The 18,097-nt window shown below is 30.8% G+C and overlaps 1 protein-coding gene and 1 long non-coding RNA gene across 6 annotated transcripts; one reads left to right on the top strand and one right to left on the bottom strand.

Moving 5' to 3' along the window:
* The first annotated feature begins 7,459 nt into the window (after nucleotides 1-7,459).
* LOC110646001 (myb family transcription factor MOF1) lies at nucleotides 7,460-11,159 on the top strand. Its single transcript, XM_058140940.1, has 6 exons — nucleotides 7,460-8,311; nucleotides 8,459-8,535; nucleotides 8,662-8,698; nucleotides 9,288-9,408; nucleotides 9,582-9,825; nucleotides 10,772-11,159. The coding sequence occupies exons 1-6, from the start codon at nucleotides 8,185-8,187 to the stop codon at nucleotides 11,048-11,050; spliced, it is 885 nt and encodes a 294-aa protein (XP_057996923.1). The 5' UTR covers nucleotides 7,460-8,184; the 3' UTR covers nucleotides 11,051-11,159.
* Nucleotides 11,160-14,069: 2,910 nt separating this feature from the next.
* Nucleotides 14,070-17,808, bottom strand: LOC110661491 (uncharacterized). Of its 5 annotated transcripts, XR_009146186.1 has the most exons (6): nucleotides 17,536-17,806; nucleotides 17,340-17,387; nucleotides 15,480-17,240; nucleotides 15,198-15,375; nucleotides 14,377-14,507; nucleotides 14,070-14,260 (listed from the first exon to the last, which is right to left on the bottom strand). It is a non-coding gene; the product is annotated as an uncharacterized LOC110661491 (long non-coding RNA). The 5 variants fall into 5 exon arrangements; XR_009146188.1 differs by having other exon boundaries at nucleotides 14,070-14,507; nucleotides 15,480-17,259; nucleotides 17,493-17,808; XR_002496123.2 differs by having other exon boundaries at nucleotides 14,070-14,507; nucleotides 17,493-17,807.
* Between the last annotated feature and the right edge of the window lie 289 nt (nucleotides 17,809-18,097).

Raw genomic sequence — 18,097 nt, 5'->3', positions numbered from 1 at the left:
TTAAGGTAAAATTTAGTATTTTAATCATAAATATCTCTTTTATTTGTATTATTCGATAATATAATATTTATAATAATATTTAAAAGTTAAATTAGTAATTCATAAAAAATTAACTGATAAAGTATTTTCATCAATATTAATAAAATAATATAATTATTTTTATATTTAAGAATTAATTTAATAATTATTTTTATATCAAAATATAAATAATTAATCACTAATAATAATTAGTAGTTATTAAAATAATTAATATTATCTAATAGAGTTAATATATAATCTGAATGATCAAATCTTACATTTAAAAATAGCATATAACATCACACCACATCATACCAATTTTTTTTATATAAAAAATACACATATAATAAGGATAATGCATAGTCTGAATAAAATAAAAATAATTTTCTTGGATGATCAATAAAATTTAAGATATGATGAACTAACAAAACGGAATGAATTAAATGGCAACAGAGATGGTTAGGAATGGAAGAACATTGATATAAACACAACGAACAATAAAAAAAAAAAAAGAGAGCTGTGGATAAAATGGGATTGGGATGGGATCTTTCACTTGAACTGAGCAGAGCCGAATCTGCAGCATTCAATCTTCTCAACCAGCCACGATGATGACTTTAGATCTCGTAGCTCAATCAGATGACACGCATACACACGTAGTCTACGTCGCTTGCTCTCTCTCTCTCTCTCTCTCTTTCTTTCTTTCTTCTTAGCTCGGCGATTTGACGAGACTCATCATAAAAGACAGCTACACCCTGTAAGTAAAATCAAAATTCTGCAAATTAACCGTGGAAAATCCAAATCAAAAAGATAAAAACAGAGAAAGAAGAAGCAGCCACCGTTGCAGATTTTGCAATCCCATTACCACATTTTTCCCTGCACAATTGTCGAAGAACTCCCCAATTTTATTTTTTATTATGATATTTTCTCTGCAGCAGTGCACACGCCAAAAGGTACCCGATCGGCGTCCTCGAAGCCGGCCCAAAATTTATCCCAGCTATAGCTTAGTAATTTCCAGTCCAGCCTCAAGAAAATCAAGAAAAAATTTTGGATTTTTCCTGCTGCAAAAATTTGAGATTTCAGAAAATAATAAATAGGGACTTTGGAATTTTACTCTTTTTCCTGCCTATGCGCTATCTATTGAATCATTCGATTTGTGCAGGAATTTCCATCATTCCTTTCTCTGCCATTTCCCATCATCATCATTATTGCCAAACAGGATTTTTCCGATTTTCATTTAATACCCTCTCTATTTCCTGTCTGCCCTTTCGTCCTCTTTATATGCCTCTCCCTCCTCTTCCCCCAGGCTCCAACCGTTTTGCCTTTTCTTTTTTCTTCAAATTGATTATGTTTTGTTTTTTCTGTCTTGATCAATTTTTCATTTATGATTTCTCAGCCGTGCTATTTGCTTTTTCAATTTTCACACCTTTTTACTATCGCTTTTTTCCCCAAATAAATTATTTAAATATTAATATTTAATATTAATTACTATGTACATTATTTTTATTCATTTAGAATTTTCATATAATAATTAAAAAATAAATAAAATTTCGAATTCAAATAGTAATCGAAGACAATTTAATATAAAACAAAATCCGTCTCTGTAGCCTTCGCCTCCTTCTAACGTTTATCCTGCTAATTAGACATATTCCTAATTCTAAGATCATTTGTACGTTATTTTTTTGTTCTTTTCGATAAATTATAAATATAGAATCTCATGGCTTCCATGATCTTATTAACTTTGTTTAGTTTATCACGAAATGGAGATCATGTATATGATTATGGAATAAGCTTTAATACATTAAAATCAATTTTTTTTAAAAAATGTTTTTCAAATTAATTATTCTATATTAACATAATGTGTTTAGAACAAAGTGATAACAACTTTAAAATATTAAATTATTTTTATTGATATTTCAAAATTAAACATAATTTTAAGTTAGTTTTGATATTTTATCAACAGCCTGTTTGGATAAATAAAAAGATTACAGAAAAATAATATAAAATACCCACTTCCTCTTGTTTCAATAAGAGAGAGGGAAAAAAAATAAGAAAAGAATGAAAAATTAAACATTTTTTTCTAAATATTTTCTCTTTAAATTAAAGAAAAAAAAAGGACTTTTTAAACAGTGAAATTACATACTGATATTCTTTGGTAATGGGTATCGTAGATAAGTGACAAATAGATGGTGTCAGGGTAAGTATGTTTTGTAGTTATAAAATGTGGGTAAGTACTTTGGTTTAAGACTTGCTATCCGAATAATAGGGACTTGTACTCCGATCGTGTTGAACTCGGAGGAAAGATTGATATCTACTCCATAAAGAAGGTAAAGAGTTTAAATGACTAGAGGGAAGCTGTTCCCCAAAGGTGTTCCGATAATTTAGTAAGAGTTCAAAGAAAGACAGCAGATAGTAGAGAGAATGATATGCTAAGTGTGTGTATTTGAATGTTTTACCTTACAATCATAAAACTTGATATATTGGTGGTTTGATCAATGATGGGTTCCAAATGTTACTATAGGGTGTAGATTAGGTAGTAATATTCAACTTTAACAGTCGTATGATACAAAGTTTATCTGTTGTGTTAGCTTCTTATTATCATTAAAGTGGTGTTTATATTGTTTGTGATGATGATATTGGCTGCATTTTTTTTTTTATAATTTAGGGTGTAATTCATTAATACTCGTGTTAGCTTTTATTTTTTTAATTTTCCATTTAGTTTGTATCCGAATAGGACCTTAAAAAATTAGTGTTGGTGATATTCAAGTGATTTTTCGATAAGATCTAATGATCGATCAGTAAAAAAGAGTATTTAATCAATAGAATAAACGACGAATTAATTTATCAAAGTAGAATAATCTCCTTACAAAGTAAGATATTTCATGTACGAAAGCACCTGCTATTAGGGGTGTGCAAACGGTCGGTTCGGTACAAAATCGAACTGAATCGAACTGAACCTATAAAATCGAAAATCAAAAATTAAAAATTTTAAAAATCGAATCAAATCGATTAATAAGAGAAAATTGAACCGAATCAAACCGATAAATATCGATTCTGTTCGATTTTAAACCCATCAAACCAAAATTTATAAAATTGAGCATTTGATTTTCAACTGGGTTCGGTTCGATTTTAAACTAATTAAACCTAAATCTTATGATTTGGTTCGATTTTCTTTGATTTTCTTAATATATATATATATTAATAATTTTGATTCGATTAGATTTTTTTATTTTTTATGAAAATAACCGAACCGATTAAATAAAATTGACTCGATTCGATTTAATTTTTTAATTTAAATCAAAAATTACTCTCTCCTACTTGCTATATAGAATCATTTGTCATCAATCCATTGAGGAATATTTTTACATGTATGACATGAAATACCTTTTATTTTATTTTTCTTCCTTCATGGTTATGGCAAATTGATAGTCATAAGGGAAAATAAGTATTTTTCTTTTACTCCTTTTTATTTTTTACTTATCTAAAAATGAGTGGAAAAAAATAATTAATTTAAAAAAAAAATGTATTTGTTTTATTTTCATTCCAAAGTGTAAAATTCCAAACCGAGGCGTAAGATGAGACAAACTTGAGCAAAGGCAGAGGTTGACACGTACATCCTATGCCTACCCTTTACTAGTAGTAGATTGATTGATTGATTTGGATCTTCTGAGCTTGGGGTCAAAGGGAGTCCCCTCTCGCTGAAGGGATTGGTTCGCAGTAAAGCCAAGTCAAACGAGCTAAACAGAAACCAGCATTCAATTTGGATTTTCTAACACAATCTTATGGAAAAGTCAAAATTTTTAATTAAGGCAAGTAAAAATAAATTATAAATGTAAAGAAAATAAAACGAAGTGCATATATTATATATTAACAAGATCAATAAATGTTAAACTCCACACTATTTTTCTCTCCAAATTAAAAAAAAAAATCAAGAAAAAATTATTTAAAATTATAAAAATATTCATTTTATTTTCTAGGTTTTTTTAAAAATTAGCTGCAAAATTGTAATTCTCAATTTTCTTTCAATAATTTTAACTTTTCTTTGAATATTTTCCATCTACATCCTAACATAAAAAGAAAAAAAAATTATTTCTCCTTTCAATCATTGTCTTATTTTATTTTCCTTTTATTATTTTCTTTTCTCATCTAAATATAGTGTAAGTTAGAGGAAAAGTGAAAAGGAAATGTATAAAATTACAAAAAAAAAATCTCTATATTTTCTAGGTTTTTTTGAATATTTAGAAGTAAATTTGTAATTTTATTATTCAAAAAATAATTTTCCTTTATATATTTTTCTTTCTATATCTATACATAAAAAAAATATTATTTTCTTTTCAACTACGGTCTTTTTTATTTTTTTCTCATTATTTTTACTCTCATCTAAAGAGAGTGTAAAAAAAAAGTGATTAATAATTCCATTTAAAATTAAAATTAAGAATTAAAAAGTTAGTCTAAATTAATTTCAATTTTGTTGTCTCGAATTTAAATTAGAAATGTTAAATTAAAATTAAAATATTTTTGCTTAATAGTCATAAAGAGATCATCGGGTAATTTGAAAGAGAATTTAAAATAATAATAATAATAATAATAGTAATAATAATAATAATAATAATTTTAATTTAATTTTCATAATAAAATTTTTTTATATATATATTTTCAATTTAGTTCCATAAAATTTTTAACTTTGGTTGACGATGTCAAAAGGCATGGCTCCAAGTTAACTGGGGGCTGGGTTGGAGTTTGGCATGGCGAGGATTATAGCAAAGGCAGAAGGAAGGTAGGAGGGCAAAAAGGTTAAAAAAGATGGGTGAGAAGTGCGCGTATCCCAAAGAGTGAGCGTACAACAGATTAATGATAATTCCCTATGAGACAGAGAACATGGGATACTCTTTGTGGACAGGGAATTGTACACGCGACCCGTCCTATCCTGCCCTTATTGTTATTTTAATTTTGTATTCGATTGAAATTTTAATATCCAATGGGCACCACTGCTATTTTAGTAAATGCGATTTGTCTTTGGCCCCTCGGTCGCCACAGACAATGGTCCTCTTTTTTAATTATTCCACAATTTAGGGTACTCCTCCTACTGTTTTAGTAATCCATTATTATTTTTATTTTTATCCTTCTATAGAATTTTTGTGTCTTTTCTCTCGCTGCAAGCTTTTACACAATTTTTGTGTCATTTTAGTCGTTGTTGTTGTTGTTATGTTATTGAATAGCCGTAAGGAAACATAGATTTTAATTTGGAAACCTAATCATAATTAAGAATTCTCGAGGAGTTAATCCAGTGGTAAAATTTGAGCCTTTTAATCTGCTTCAACAACCGAGACTTTTGAACCACCGGCTATAAAAAAAAAAAAAAAAACTTATGATTAAGTCGTTTAAATATGTGCAATTGTGGAGAATTGTGGATGGTGAGGTGAAATCTAACCATTCAAGGTGTTCTAGAAACCCTCTTCCTGTCTCGCATGAACAATAATTTGTCAATCTTATATCATTATATTCTTTTCATTCGATAAAAATGTGTTTTTTTAAATTTATTCCAAATTATGCATCATTTTTTAAAATACTAATATTATTAATTTTAAAAATAATTTAGTAATATAAATTATTTAAATTTTAATTGCAAATTTAATAAAAAATAAAATATAATGAATTTAATTAACAATACAAATCTGAATTAAGGATGAGAGCAACTGACCAAGTCCAATGATTGGAAAGGTTAACAGAGGACAGTGATAAATAGTGGAAGAGTGTTAGGAGTCTTTCAAAGCGTCGGCACCGTCTATGGAGACTAGAGCGAGCAATTCAGCGGATGTAAACCTACAACTCTACGCTTTTTATTTTTAAAAAATAATTGTGGGAAACTTAACGTGATTGATTTTTCGCTGAATGGACGGTTTGGATTTCAGTAGCAGATTATATTTAATTATTTATTCGTGGGGTCCTCTCTATTTTGGCTTTCGTGTCTTTTTCTTTCCATAATATGGGTTGACTTTCTAAATTCTTTGACGTGAACAAGCAGCACACCACGCCATGACTCTTTACTACACGTGTTTACCACGCTCTCTCTTATATATATGTTAGAGATGGCACTCGTAGAACATTCAACCTCAAATTTAATTATTAATTTTAAAATTTTAATGCCATTAAAATTGATTATCAATTGTATATATTATTTAAATTCATATAATTTTATATATTTTAATCAATAACTTATATAAAATAAAAATATAAAAATTTATAAATATTATTATAAAAAATATATATTTTATAATTAATTAAATATTTTATATAAATAAATTGAATAAACTATAATCAACATTTAAAATTCAAACTCATTATAATTATTATTTTTTAAATTTAAACTCGATTGTATATTATCTAATTCTGTCTCATAAATCAATCGAATTAAATATTTATAAAAATTTAATTTATTAGCATCAGAATATATGCATACATATTAATGGCTAAAAATAATGAAAAGAGTTAAATAATAATTAATATATTAATTAGACGACATCTTATTCTATAATTCACTAATAATTCAGCTTATTAATCATCCATTAAATAAAAAAAAAATCTAATTAATTACAATCTGTAATCTTAATATTAAATTGATTTAGTTAACGATTTTCTATTTTGTACATAATACATAATTTATATTTTTTTCATTAAATTTTTAATTTTATAATTTTTTTAAACTTACAATTAAGACTATGCTAGATCAACTTTCGAGTATTGAGACTAAATCTCATTTTTAAATAATCACTTTCACATTTGTATTATATATTCATAAATTTTAATTATAAAATACTTCCTAATAAAATTAAACCTTGATTTATTTAAAAATGAGGACTCACATTTTTATCAAATAGATTACTCTTGTTAAATTAGTAAAGCTTCGTTTAAAAATAGGGATGTTTGTAATTAAAATGTGACTGCAATTGAAGAACGGTAGAGGTGAAATAAGATATGTAAATATTTATCTTACGTGTGCAAATATTTAATTTTGAATTAAATAAAATATAATTAAGTCATTTAATTTATCTTTAAAATTATGAGATTATATTATTTATTGAGTTAAACTGCTAAAATGAATAAATAAATTGAAAAAAGAGGTTAAATGAATTTATTAAAAGTTGGAAACTAATCATTATAAATATTAATATTTTAATAATAAATATTTAATAAATAAATCATCACAGGTCTATAAAAATAGTTATTAAAAAAGGTAAAAGAGGTAATTGGATGAAAGTGGTAGGGGTAAAATGGTAATTATGGAAGGAGTGCCCCTGGTCCTGGATGTGGTACAGTGAAGAGGGTGAGGGGGTCCGGTGCTGTCCAAGACAGCGAGGGCTGTTCTAAATAGGAAACAAAATTTGAAAGAGAAATAATTAGAAAAAAAGTTTCGTGGGCATTTTGTGATCATGACGACGTTGGCTTATCATGAGATGATTTTAGTTTTGCATTTTCAAGTTACAGAGAGAGAGAGAGAAGAGAGAGAGAGAGCAAAGGTCAAAGCAAAGCAGTTGGTTGGTGTAGGAGCTGGTGTTATATCAGAGCTTGGTATGGCGTAGGGGTAATGATTTTCGGTGAAGAAGAAACAACAATATCAGAAAGACAGAAACTCGTGATTTCAGAATTCTCTTTTAATTCTCTCTCTCTCTCTCTCTCTCTGTGCACCGACTGCGAAAGAGAGGGTAGAAACAGAAGTGAGCCAGAAGCAGCAGGCAGGTATTATCAGTCCTCCTTAAGGAATTTACAGCTACGTCTCTTCCTTTTCTCGTGATCTTTCTCTCTATATGTACCAAGACCCAACAAAAAAAAAAAAAGGAAGAAAAATAACCCTGCTTGCTTTGATACGCTTCAGAATATTTCTTTCTTTGTTTCCTTTCCTGCTTATGAATCAGAATCACTCTCTCGTGTTGCTGCTGCTATATATATAACCTTAGCTCCACACTTTCAACGAGATTATGTACAACGACGACCAAGCAATCTAAGGCCATTTAGAGGGTGAAAAGTATCAAAAGAGAGGTTTTTTTAGGTTTTTAAGAGGATCCAGTCGGTGAAACGTTGGTTTGAAGCGTAAAGGAGGAATTTTTTTTCAGTTGTTAAGTTGGATTACGAAGGGATTATTACAGGAGGAGATAAGAACAAGAACAACACATGGGTAGTTGTGGAAGAAGTGGGACTGTTAGGCAGTATATAAGGTCAAAGGTGCCTCGTTTGAAATGGACTCCTGAGCTGCACCACTGTTTTGTTCATGCCATTGAAAGGCTTGGTGGTCAAGACAGTAAGTTAGATTATACGCTTTTGTTTCTTCGTCTACTATTTTCTGTGTCTATAAGGTTTTTGATGGATGGTTTGTTCAGTTTCTTTGGTTATTTGTTTTTTCTTGGAGCTTCCGGTGATTATGTTCTTCTTTTGTCTCTATTTGCAGAAGCCACGCCTAAATTGGTTCTTCAGTTGATGGATGTGAAAGGACTCACCATTTCACATGTGAAGAGTCATCTCCAGGTTGCCCTTAATTTCTTGTTTTCTTATCTTTTTTATTCCCTTTTTTTTGTTTGTCTTTTAATTCCTTGTCTTCTTGACTTGTGTTCGTATCGCTTTGCTTAAATGGGTTTCCTTTGTTTTGACTAGATGTATAGAAGCATGAGGAGTGATCTGGGCAGACAAGGTATATATCTAAAGCTTTTCTAATTTGTGCCTATGTGTATATATATATTTATTGAGAAATATGTAAGGCACTCTATATTTCAACGACCGCAGCCTCAGCCCTCTCATATTTTCTATGGTTCATATCTTCATCAGGTTCTGAATCATCCATCGTTGTTTGTGTAAACGCATTAATGGCAGGCTTTGTATTATACTTTCCTCTAATGGTTATTATCGAGAGTTCAGAATCAAAGATTTTGAATTTCACATGTAAACGTATGATTTGGAAAGGAGTAGAAGCCTCACTTCATTTATTATCTCTCATTTATGCTGAGTTTATACCAAAAGAGATGAGAACAGAATAATGCTGTATCCCTTTCAGATCTTCTAATATTAGCATTTCTGATGAAACCCACTACACCAATTGTCACTCTAGCTGTTCTTCATGTTCTCTGTATGAAGCCATGTTAAATGCCCATAGACCTGCTGGCCTTTACTTCCCTTCTTTGTAAGGCACATCGAAAAGTGTACTCATAAAAGGCCTATTACATCTTTAACTTGGCATCTTTTTTTTTTTTTTTTCATGCCTGAGTTTGGTCTTTGTGTGACAGATAGAGGCTCTACCCATCAAAGAAGACAATTTTTCGAGGACCATGATGGGTGTGTAGATGAATTAAAACCTATTGAAGAATCAGATTCTCACTTCATCTACGATGCCGTCCATTCAAAAAGGTTAGTTTAGCTTTCACATTATATCCTCGTGGTTTAGACTTTCCAAATGTCAGGAAACGTGGACAGTCTAAGAAAGAAACAAAACAAGATTTGCATTCTTGCATGATCTTTTCCTTTCAATCCTTTGTTTCTTCTTTTCAAGTTCTTTTTGTTCGATCTCCCTTTTTCTGCAGAGCAAGAATCGAGACCAGGAGTTCAATCTCTGATCAGAACCTGCAATGCAGCCAAGGAATATGTGAGACAGTCACGAATCCGTACTCTATTGATGATTATACGGGAATAAAAGAGGGTAACGGTGGTGGTTTCAGATGCGAGCGGACCCATTCCAAGTCCAAACCCACTGCCTTCTCTCTGCCACACGATCTTTGCGGCCTCAACTCCTTCAAATATGCAGTGGAAGAATCTGATTTCCTCAAGGTACGCTATAAAAACCACTCCTCTCACACACACAAGTCAGCTTGCAGCTTTTTTACCGGGGTTGAATGTAGTGTTGGTTTTTAGTTTCACCTTTTTCAAGTTAACAGACTTTCAACCAAGTCCTGTAAGGTGGTCTCTTTTGCAGTTTCCAGTTAATCACTCGTATGACCAGTGGTGGTGTGGAATATCCATGCTTTACAGGTCAACCTGTGTCACCTCTATGGTTGCAAAGTATTCCCATTTTAGACAATGCCTTTATTAGCCTAAATAGTTCCTTCACTGTGCTAAATTGGCCACTTACCACCAAATCTCCTTAATTGCTATTTAAGAAAATTTCTTCAAATAAATGACATCCTCTTTAATTTTCTTAGGCCACCAAAATAATTAATTTTTTTAATAGCATTTAATGCGGTGCATTTTCAAAAAGTATTATTTGGCCTTTCAACCTCAATTACGAGCTCAGAAAAATTGTTTAATTATATAATTAGTTTTTTTTTTAATATCAATTTAACTCTGAAGTATTGTATGTATAAGAAGCATACAATACTTCAGAGTTCAGATCCTATAGTCTTTGCTCTAGCTACACCCACAACAAAGTTATTTTCTAGTTATTCATCATTTTTCCCCTTCACCTATTTATAAACTAAAAGATTTTGAATGATCAGCTCCTTAATCAGCTCCCTTTAGCCTCGAATTTGTATTCCCAAGTCGTATGTTATAATGTTCTCATCACGAAGTTGATGAGCTATCTTTGATATGGTTATCCGTTATCTGGTGTATTCTTGGTCAGAAGGGTTCTAATATTACATTAGGTTTGAAATAATCATGCTTATAAATACAAAAATTTCGAACCTAAAGCTATAATTTAGTTTCAGTAATAATGCAAGTTGAAGTGCATTCAGCTTTTTTTATTGAAGACATTTTCTGTTCCCATTTTGTATTGCAGATTGCCAAGCTAGAGCATGGAAATTGCAAAGCAGCTGCACAATCATGCAAACCTGAGGTTACTAGAGGTGTAAGAACAGAAGATGAAAAGGGTGGTGGCTGCTGCGAATTGTCGTTATCGCTTTCATTGCCCCATGCATCGTCACAGAGAAGTAATGCGTCATGTACGAGTGAGATTAGCGAGGCATTCTCTGGGTCTAGTTTGAAAGACTGTTCTGGGTCTTCTTCAGGAAAACGAAATATCAACTTAGATCTTTCTATTGCACTTTGTGGCATCTAAAATCATTGTAAAGAAAATTCATCTATTTTGTAGATTTTGTTTTTTTGTGATTTTGGAATATTTATTAGCCCATTAATTTTTAGTCGTCTTTTGATTTTTGCCGCTGTTATTCGTTAATTCCCTTTTGCTTCACTACTCTTATCACATTAATATTGCATTGCATGTAGAAAATTAGCAATTGGGTCGTCTTTGTCAAGTACTAGCTGTTGCTGCTAACACTATTTTATAGACTGATCTAATGAAAAAAAAAAATATTTTTTTCAATTTTATATATTATTTTTTAATAATTTGACGTACAATACAACACGTGGATAATATTAAGTTCTGTGCTCGATTATATATATATATATATATATATATATATACATATATTTTCCATAATTGTAAAACGATTTGGAAGTTGGTTAAAATTCTCGTTAGGACATGTTTTGTCTCTTTAATAAAAACATTATAGGATTGTGGTTGTGAATTGACAATGTATACGCAAAAAGTATCTTATTTGATTTTAAACTCAATTTAGTAATTTTAATATTTAAATTCACCTCATATATTGTTAAAAAGTTCTATCTTAAATTCCATTATAATTATCTAAATATTCTCAATCAACTTGGTTTTACATATTTTGATAATTAATTATTAATATAAATAAATTTTTATAATGAATATTAAATATATAAAATTTTAACTTATCTGACAATATAAATATTATTTTTTTAAATTTTAACTTATTTAAAATTACATCGTATAATCAATAAATAAAAGCTGATATCCAACGAGATTTGTCATTTTTTTTTATAATAAACTTGTCATTTATCCAGTGAAAATAATTTAAAATTTTTATTTTTATTTAATTTAAATTAAGTGAATTTTAATTAATTAAATTATTTATTTTTTATATACTAGTAAAAAAATCTAGTTATTATATTTATTTAGTAGTGTTTGATTAAATTGAAATAAACGACCGAATTAAATTTTTGATCTAAATATACTTAGCTTATTAAAGATCATGAAAATGAAATGGAAAAAAAATCAAATAAAGGTTTATTTAAAAAAAAAAAAATTTACTTAAATGCATATTATATGAATCTCATTTGTAGCGTTTAGGATGGATGAAATTCTAGTATCAATTTTTTTTTTTTAGTCTCGCTCTATATTTTAGAGGAAATTTGTCTCGGTAATTACTTTTTTCGTTGGAGACTAATTTCCTTACTCCCTGCCGGTTAGCGGTTGCTCCTACCCTATATCATGCAGGGCCGCAGGGGTGGCCTTCCTTTCTTCCTTGCCTGAATGTGAGTTCCCCTCTCCTACCTTTGAGTGGGTTGTGCATAGTTTGTTTTGGGTTTGTTGATTTGCAGGTTGAGCTTCTTGGTTGAGCTTCTTGGTTGAGGGTTTTGTTGGCCTGCTGTTTAGGGGTTCTATGCTGCTTTATGGTGATTCTGCGGAGAAGGGCAGCCTTGGGGACGTCCACGGTGCTCGCAATGGTACCGGTTCCCTTATAGCCGATATGAGAGTGAGATTGACCAGAGCTCTACCCTCCTCTATTTTCTTGGTGTTCATAGCCTCGTTTTCTTGTCCTCTATTTTAGCTACTCGGTTAAGTCGTCTCGAAGCTTGGGATCTATTGTTGCACGGGACTTTTCTTTCAAGCGTTCTTGGCCTATCTTTAGTCCTTGGTGGTGCTCTCTTCTAAATTTGACCCTGGTGAAGATTCTACTTTCAATGAGTCTTGCAATGTTCCCTACTCATTCAACTGATTCCATGGGGTGTTGTCTTTTTGGAGTTCTTTTATCAGGCGTTGTATGCCGAGTTACTTTCCCCTTGGTGCCTCATCAGAATTTTCCTCTCCTCCGACGACTTGGTTGGACGTCCTGTTGCATTATGGCGGTAAGCGGCCATGTTCATATGGGTTGAGGATCCAGTTTCAGACCTTTCTAACTAGGGTTCTTTTTTCTTTTGGGTTGGTTCTTGAGCTCTTAGCATTTATATATATACACACACGTGTGTGTGTCATATCTCGAATTAGAACTAAATGGTAAATTGAGTGTTTTTTTTTTTTTAAATTCAATTATTACGAATTTGACTTGCAATATAAGTCAAGGTTTTAGTTAATAGTATAAGAAATACTTTTAATATATTATGAAAGAAAATATAAAAAAATATTAGCATATTTCAAATGGCAATTGACATTGACATCTAAATATTGATTCAAGTTCCAACTATGACAGGAACCATATAAAAATAAAATCATTTTAATAACCAACATCTAAATTGAACTAAATTAAAATTTAAATCGAATCTAAATCAATATATCGAAGACCTAATGAATCTAAATTAAAATATTAAAAAAATCAAATTAAAACTAAAAACTTTAACTATTTTTTATTGGATTTAATTTTTAATATGAATTAAAATTCAAATAAATTTTTGTAATTTAAAATTTCATTTATTTTATGAAAAATAATTTACATATTAAAAATATTTTTTATTAAAATTATTTTAAAAAACATTTTATATGAAAATATTTTTTATTATTTATTTATAATAAGAAACTAGTGATATATATTTAGATGATGTTTATATTACGTACATATAAATATTTTTATATTTTAATAAAATTATTAAAATTTAAAAAATATATTTTCTTGAAAAAGGAAATATTTTTCTTAAAAATTAATTTTCATTAAACATTTTTTAATATCTCAATCACTACAAAATACAAAACAGTATCTTTTAAAAAAGCGCAAGTGGAAGTAGATTTTCTGAGCAAGCTAGAAGAAACGAAAATGGTAAACCTGCTACTAACTTGTCCAAGGGCAGCTAAACTTGAAGACGTTCACAATATTCTTTATTTAAATTTTAAAAGAAAAAAAAATTGAAGTGTTAACATTAATTATCCATTCCTTTTAATATTTGTTTTTTGGGAACACTTATCTAAATTCAATTCAACCTGGCTATGGAGTATGGATACGCTTCTAAGATATGGATAGTTTATTTTTGAAAAATATTGTTTCAAACATTCAAAAAAAAAAATTGTCTTGTTATATTTTTTAATATTATTTTCTTATTACAGTGAGGTGATACTACGACTAGGAGTTCACCTTCCCAGCTCCGTAAAAAGCTGGCCGTTCGAAACAGCCATTTAATGGTAAAAGTTTGAAATTTCTAATACAAATTCTTAAGTTTTATCTTCTAATATAAATCTGTTTGGCTGCTGAGGAAACACCAGAAAAGAAGAGTATGTCAGTCTTATTTGTTATGCTTTAGTTTCTTCCACAGGTTCTAGCACTGCTCAACCATCCACAGTAATTACAAAAATAAAACTTGTACCTTTATATGATGTGCTGCTTTTGTTTCGCTTGTCATTCGTGAATTGAAGAACAAGATTTGGTACAACTGTTGGTTGTTCCTTCTCATCCAAATGACATGTAGCTTGGATTGGGAAAATGCGATGACACCAACTGCATCAATGAATTGCCACTTCAAATTAGATCTAATAAACGTAATAAAAGGATAATACAAGCACCAGAGAGGCAGAAACTCGATTGAGAAAACTACTATATTTCAGCATATCTCATACAATAAGGGACTTCTATAGGATGCAATCAGGAAAAAGAAATCTTTGAATTGGTATTACTAATCCTAATAATAGAAGGAAAAATCTTTTAGATCTCTAAAAGTGCCTATGAAGCATAGTAATTCTTTAAAGCTTTGTTCAATGAAACATGAGCAAACATAGATCTCTAAACGTGAGTGGTATTTACCTTAGAAGATGTTAGTATCTCAAGACATGAGATCAAATGCAATGCTCAATAATTAGAAAGATGGTTCATGACATGATACACAAGCTACAAGTCATATCAATACATAAGATTTCTCAAAAGAAAACTGATTTATTGGATGACGCACAGTAAAATCTCAGGAAGAGATGAGTTTCAATATTGGTAGATGAATGCCAAAAGCACATGATGCTACAGAAAGTAGAAAACCAGAAAATTGAAACTATTATTTAACTGTTTCCAGTAGAAGAAAAGCGAGGCATGTAAAAAACAAAACGAAGCAACAGGTTCACATTATCAGAGATCTATGTAGAACCATGCTATTCAGTAAGAAAAGAGAATAAATTAATAACAGTCATGCCCACAACTTACAGAGGTGACCTTAGACTCCCAGATTCCAGACACTGAAAAATATTTGATACTATAACAACAGTGTCAGGAGAACTTTCTCTGGCAAATCTCAGACTAAGCAAACCATTCCCTGTCAACTTGACCAGGGAAAGAACAGAACCTTTTTCTTCTATCGTATCCATCTCTTTTGAAAGGCCATCTATAATTAGGAAATACATGTGATATCACAAATGAGAAAAATCCAATGATTCACAGAGATTTAGTCAGTTATAATTTGCATTTTCTTGGTCAGAACATTATTACCCGTGTCCTCACCAATGCTTTTACTTTTTGTGTCTTCAGCACATATTCCACTTATTACATCAATCTGTGTTTCCCTACTCTTAGTGCTCTGGCTTGCGTTGGAGCTTTCCAAAGATTCAGAGGCCCCACAGTTATAGGACCCTATATACTATAAAAGAACTAGAAAAATCAAAGTATTAGCACTGACAGCAAAATATATTTCTAATATGTGATCTCTCATTACATGTTATATCACAGATGAAACTCCAAGAGAACAGAATGAAGGTGTACTCAAGTAGTCACCTAATTCATCAAGCAAAAAGCCCAGAAGGCCTTCCGCCCATAATCAAGTTAAAAATATATCAACATCTTTTCCTATCAAGGGAGTCCAAATTCGAAAATATGTGGAAGAAAATGTCAGCTCATGGACCCAATAAAATGATAAAGATACCTTTTCAAATGAACACTTTTAAAATGAGAAAGCAGAAAACTGATACACTCTTGAAGTTCATTTAAGTTATCAGCACCTTTCCAAAATCTAATACTCAGAAACCTTCCTAACCGTGAGATTGAAAAATGCAACTGAATGAGTATTGCCCTCCAGAAGAACACCTAGATAAGTTAAAAGGCCATGATTAAGTCACAAATTCATTCTACCAAAGAAGTGAAACCAGAGAAAGTCTCATAGAAAGGTCCCAGTGACAATCATAGTTATTAAAGGCGCACCTCTAACATGCCTCAGGCTCAAGGCTCATAAGGTTCGAACCCTAGCGCCTTATACGCTTAGGCGTGCACCTTTGTTCTAGGAGCAAAATTCTAGAAAGGCATACCTTATTTATTTTCACATTTAGCGAGCATTTTCATTGCCAAAAAGGACTACCACTTAAACTTAATATTTGTTGATTTATAGAAATCCTATATTGACATACTATGAAGTTTTTGAAATTAGTATTGCTGGTGATAACTAGTCGTCAAAATTTTATCAAACTAGTATACCCAATTTCATAAACCTCCGATATTTCCATTTTCAACACTAGCACTCTATTATTATCTTTTTTTAAAAAAAATTTACATCAACACCTATTTCAAGATATATGCTAAAGGAAAAGAAAAAACATTACATTTATTTGACTTTTATGAATTTTTTAAATATTTTTTACTTTTGCGCCTCACCTCATTCAGCGGCGCACGCCTGTGCTTTGCGCCTTGCGCCTGGGCTCCAAGACCCCTTGGCGCCTTAGTGCGTCTTTAGTATTTAATAACTATGGTGACAATCAGACACTTGATTTCAACATTGAAAACTTTCTGATAAGTTTTTAATAAAGACAATGCATTGGAATAACTACTCAAATCATCAAACAAAAATTATATGGTATCATATGCAGGCAGTAAATGAGAAACTAGTATAATAACTAAGTCTAAGAATTCTTGAATTACATAGACACATGCATAGATCTTTACAAGTCCTAATAAACCTACAATTCCAAAAAAGAAAAAAAACTCTTTCCGATAGAAGGATTCATAAAGCTTTAAGAACTAGGAACACAAGTCGAATTTAAATGCTATTAGATCATAAAATATCCCAAACAAAGCAGAAAATCATTAAAAATCTCCAACCTGATGAAACATAAGAACAGAGATAAATAGGGCCATATCTATATGAAAAACCTAATGATCATCAAGTAAACTTTTCCTTAAAATTAAAACGTCTTCTATGATGGCATTGGATAAATAGCTTGAACCCCGGTTTCAAAATTGGATACCTCCTAAACCAAGCAATGTCTGCACCATCATACAAAAACTGAAATTCAATGTGATGACAAATTCATAATCACAGTAAGGAAAAGTTCAAATCTTAAGCGCAAGAAGAGTGAGAAAGACCTTTTCAAGGATGGACATTACTTCTTTCGTCGCACTTTTTTTCCCTGTCTGACAAGATAACAACAGAAAGAAAATATACATATTTTAGAACTCAAATTTCAACCTGAACAAAAAATGCACGATCAATGGTCAAGAAAATGAAGAAATCACTACCCATAATCAGTGGAAGAGTAAGTAATAAGGAAGGAGAACGCACTGATGGAGCAGGTAACGATGAAGCCAGAGTAAAAGCGCTGAAGTAGCGCAGACGGTACTGTGTAATCGAAGCAAGGTATGCTTATGAGTTATGACGGCTGCGTGTTGCTCCCATGGCTTCCCTGTTGCTCCGACGGTGCTTTGTAATCGAAGCTCTTCTTCCGTGCTGCTGCTTCATTTTCATTTTCCATCGCTCTGTTGGAGTAGGAGGAGGAGGAGAAGGAGGAGGAGGAAGGAAGAGATGGATCGGGCTTACAATAACTATGGGCCATTTCCCATCGACCTCAATTAGCCCACTTGACACTGTGCTTCAGACCATTTTACTGGAACGCCCGGAACACTTGTTTTTCAAAATTATTTGAAAAATTCTCAAAAAAAAAAAAAAATTGAAAAAGTAAATTTGAGTTTGAGAAAAATTTTACCAACACAAAAGAGGTTGCTGGCAGAAGATAGAAATTACAGAGCGAGGATCTATCGGCTATCACTGTAGTCAAGCGGTTAAAATGTAAAGATATAGCAATTATTTTTCACATTGTATTTATTAAAATTTATTTTAATTAATT

The sequence above is a fragment of the Hevea brasiliensis genome, chromosome 18 (assembly GCF_030052815.1).
Source record: "Hevea brasiliensis isolate MT/VB/25A 57/8 chromosome 18, ASM3005281v1, whole genome shotgun sequence".
In the NCBI taxonomy this organism is placed as follows: domain Eukaryota; kingdom Viridiplantae; phylum Streptophyta; class Magnoliopsida; order Malpighiales; family Euphorbiaceae; genus Hevea; species Hevea brasiliensis.
Note: the sequence above shows the minus strand (reverse complement) of the source record. Positions and strands in the feature narration are given on the sequence as shown.

Coding starts and splice junctions, on each gene's coding strand:
- LOC110646001 (XM_058140940.1), top strand. CDS start 8,185: ATGGGTAGTTGTGGAAGAAGTGGGACTGTTAGGCAGTATATAAGGTCA. Junction 8,536..8,661: donor ATGTGAAGAGTCATCTCCAG/GTTGCCCTTAAT, acceptor TGTTTTGACTAG/ATGTATAGAAGCATGAGGAG. Junction 9,826..10,771: donor AAGAATCTGATTTCCTCAAG/GTACGCTATAAA, acceptor TTTGTATTGCAG/ATTGCCAAGCTAGAGCATGG.